The following is a 3,343-nucleotide window of genomic DNA, read 5'->3' as shown; positions in this document are numbered from 1 at the left end:
GCCAAGTGCTTTCAAAGAGGCGTAACGGGGAAACGGAAAGCTGCACACATATGGGAGCAAGGAATTGGCCCAAGGAGCAAAGCCCACCTCTTCCCAGTCCCTGGTACCTCCCTCCCGTCTCCCTTGTTTCTTGTGCCCTTCCATTAGCCTACCAACTTCCACACCAGGACACCCCCCAGCCACCCTCCCTGCAGCAGCAAGAACCTTTGACAACGCCCCAGTCCCAGAAGCTGAAAGGAAACTGATAATTAAAACCACTAGTCCCCGTTCCCCAGCTGAGGAGAAGCTGCCAGCAGCTGGTAACCAGAGACAAGCCTTTGACCTCAGTCTCCCCCATGTTCTGGCTCCCTGGGGAGAAACAAGCCTTCGTACCTTATCCCAGACAGAAGCTTAGTGGCCAAAGGTGGCCCAGAGGGCCAGGCAAGAGGCTGTAGCACAGACCCAGCTGCGACAGAACTAGGATTGGCTGCCCAGGGTGGGGGAGGAAGGGAACAGACCTCTGGAGACAGGCCTGCCCCTCTTCTCACAGCTCACCCCCTGCAGAGAGGGGGCAGCCCAAAAGTTGAGCAGGCCACAGACCCCTCCTGCCACCAAGTCACAAAGATGACACAGACAAGAGTACACACAGGTACAGAACAGAGATGCAGACTGGCACCTGCTCAGAAACAAAGAGCGTGCACATGGTCATACGCATAGGCACACCCACCCAGCCAGGCACACACCTCACACACGGTCACACAGACTGGCAGCTGCAGACATGCACACTACTCACACAGTTTCGGACGTGCACAATCACAGAGGTGCCTACGCATGTATGGGAATACGTGACAGAGACACACACATTCAACCACAGTCACAAGCAGTCACATTCACACTGGTTCCAGCTCTGACCTTCGGAATTCCCTAGGAGATTGTACCTGAGGGACAGGGAGGAAAGCTCACAGTGTCTGATGCCCCCTCCAGAATCCTCCATCTCCATCCATCGGCTGGGTATCTGAAAGGGGTCCCCTGCCAACCCAGGATTCAGGCACAACCTGAGCCCCCCCTTCCCACAGGCACCCACAGCACTCAACACGATTACCCAGCTAGGTCACTCCCATCCCTTCAACCGCCCCCCACCTGTCACCCACCATCCGAAGCCCCCGAAGGACACGCTGCGCTTCCTGCTAAACATGGTTGAGGCTGCGGGACCCCAGGTCCCAGCGATGTCCCCGGGACTGTCGGCAAAGGGGCCAGCGGTGGTGCAGCAGGGTCAGCGGACCGGCGGTGTCAAGCGGGGGGCCCCCAGCGTGGCACCTCCCCTATGGTCTGCCCCACAACCTGCGCTTCCTGTGGGCGAGGCTGCAGGGAGGGCCAGGAGGTGTGTCCTGCACTTTGGGAGGCACCAAGACAAGCAGGGGAGGTCACAAAGGGCAGCTTCCCCACGCCTAGAGGAACCCGCAGTCCGGAAGGGGCTCAGCTGGCAGATTGCACCACAGCCCAAGTTGACAACCCAGCCCTACACAGCCCTGGCTTCCTGGAACCCAAAGGAGGCCCTAGGAGTCCCACACTGGGCCTGGCAGGGAGAGGAAGACCTGGCTAGGAGACTCAGGGAGCCCTGCAGACCGGGGCCCCTCACACCCACTCCCCAGGGCTGCCTTCCCACTCCACCATGGCTCAGCACACACCAGATAAAGCGGCCCCACACGTGTAACGACACCCGCATGTGTGTGGCACAGGGACACATGCATTGTGCACATATGTATATGCACAGGACCCACAGGTACACATCGGCACACGCGTGCTCACATATGTGTCATTAGACACATGCACACAGGTACTGCACACTCACATGCAGGTTCATATAGACATTCACGGAGACACCTGTACATACATCTCCTATACATCCAACTCCCCATACAGACACAGGCTCACACATGGATGCAGACACGCATGCTCACATACACACAGCAACATACATGTGCACACCCTGGCCACACACAACTCAGATTGCACACATGCCTCCAAGGTACATTCACATGTACACAAACACAAGCACAGGCACAGATCAGCACGTCTCAGGCCCCCTCGAATGTCTAGACAGAGGTCTAGACACTTCATGCAGGCAGTGGTGGAGATGGGAGGGTGGTGCCTGTGAGCCAGTGTGTTTGTTTTTCAGCTGGAACTAAAGGCTAGCCCTCAGCTCTGCATGCACCAGTGCTGACCGTGCTGGGTACACAGTAGGTGCTCACTAATGACAGCCCTCAGAGGGGTGTGGCATATATACTGCAACAGACTAGGGTAAAGGAACACACAAGCAGCACTAGGCCCCTGCCCCGCCCCCAAGCCGAGGAGAAAGGGAAATAAAGCTGTGGCTGCAGCCATCATTGGCCTCTCTCGCTGGCCCACCTTCCCCGCAGTTTCCTGTTTGGGACCCGCTGCTACTCTGGGAATCAGATCTGTGCTGTGGTGCCAGAGGTCCCACCCAGGTCACGGACAAAGGGCACAGACATTTCTGTTTTCTTGACTCCTCCACAGCAAGGAACTCGGAGGGGCCTCAGGCAGCACCCTGGATGGGCTGCAGGAGCAGCATCAGGGTCCTGGGCCAGTTCGGGGCTGTGGGTGACAAGTATGGGGCCCTTTCCTCCAAGGCAGCTGGCCTCTCAACAGGAGGCGGGTGATCCTCGGTCCAGGCCCCACCCTCTACCCCACCCTCACCAGGAAGGGAAGGACCTTGTGGTTCACCCTCTGGGCTTGCATCAGACCACTGGCTCTCTGCTGGACATCCACTCCACACCCAGACCTCTCACCCCCACTGCCTCCTACACCCAGGAGATGCTCAACAGGTACTGTAGGTGTCTTGGGTCCTGCCTGCCCTCCATCCAGTTGGACTCTCTGTGAGCAAAACAGCTCTGCACTCCATCTGCCCAAGGGGGAGCACCTGGCCAGGCCTGGCCAACCAGGGCATCCACCCTCCTGGCCGCAGTGCCTGGTTCAGAACTGGGCAGGAGATGGGCCGGCCAAGTGGCGCATTGGTTAAGAGCTGGCTTGGGACACCAGAGGGCCCCGGTTCGCATCCCACATATGAGGGCCAGTGACACTGTCCTCTATAGCTAAGATGCTGAACAACAGCTCAACCTGAGGCTGGGCTGCCATGAATCGCCGGCGACGGCGTAGGCAGCAGCTGCAGTGGGTTGCCATGGGCTACCGTGTGTAGCCAGCAGCCAGAGTGAGCGGCCAGCAGCCAGCGTGAGCGGCCATCCAGAAGCCGGCGACTGATCTGCCTCTCCAGGGAAGAGCGCAGTGATGGTGCCAACTTGGGCCAGTGAAGCAACGTCCTCCACAACTAGACTGAAGAACAAAA

The 3,343-nt window shown here is 58.6% G+C and overlaps 1 protein-coding gene across 6 annotated transcripts in view; it reads right to left on the bottom strand.

Moving 5' to 3' along the window:
* Positions 1-3,343, bottom strand: part of RAP1GAP2 (RAP1 GTPase activating protein 2) — a 194,863-nt gene that overhangs the window by 152,574 nt on the left and 38,946 nt on the right. Inside the window, exon 1 of one of the 6 annotated variants that reach the window (XM_019650496.1) lies at positions 1,131-1,279. The exons of the other annotated variants lie outside the window; for them this stretch is intronic. Coding sequence (XP_019506041.1) covers positions 1,131-1,174 — 44 coding nt within the window. The 5' untranslated portion in view covers positions 1,175-1,279. Of the gene's footprint in view, positions 1-1,130; positions 1,280-3,343 lie in introns of those variants that run through there. 6 annotated transcript variants of the gene reach the window in all.

This window comes from Hipposideros armiger, unplaced genomic scaffold, assembly GCF_001890085.2.
Source record: "Hipposideros armiger isolate ML-2016 unplaced genomic scaffold, ASM189008v1 scaffold_141, whole genome shotgun sequence".
NCBI classification, from domain to species: domain Eukaryota; kingdom Metazoa; phylum Chordata; class Mammalia; order Chiroptera; family Hipposideridae; genus Hipposideros; species Hipposideros armiger.
This window is presented reverse-complemented; position numbering and strand designations above follow the sequence as displayed.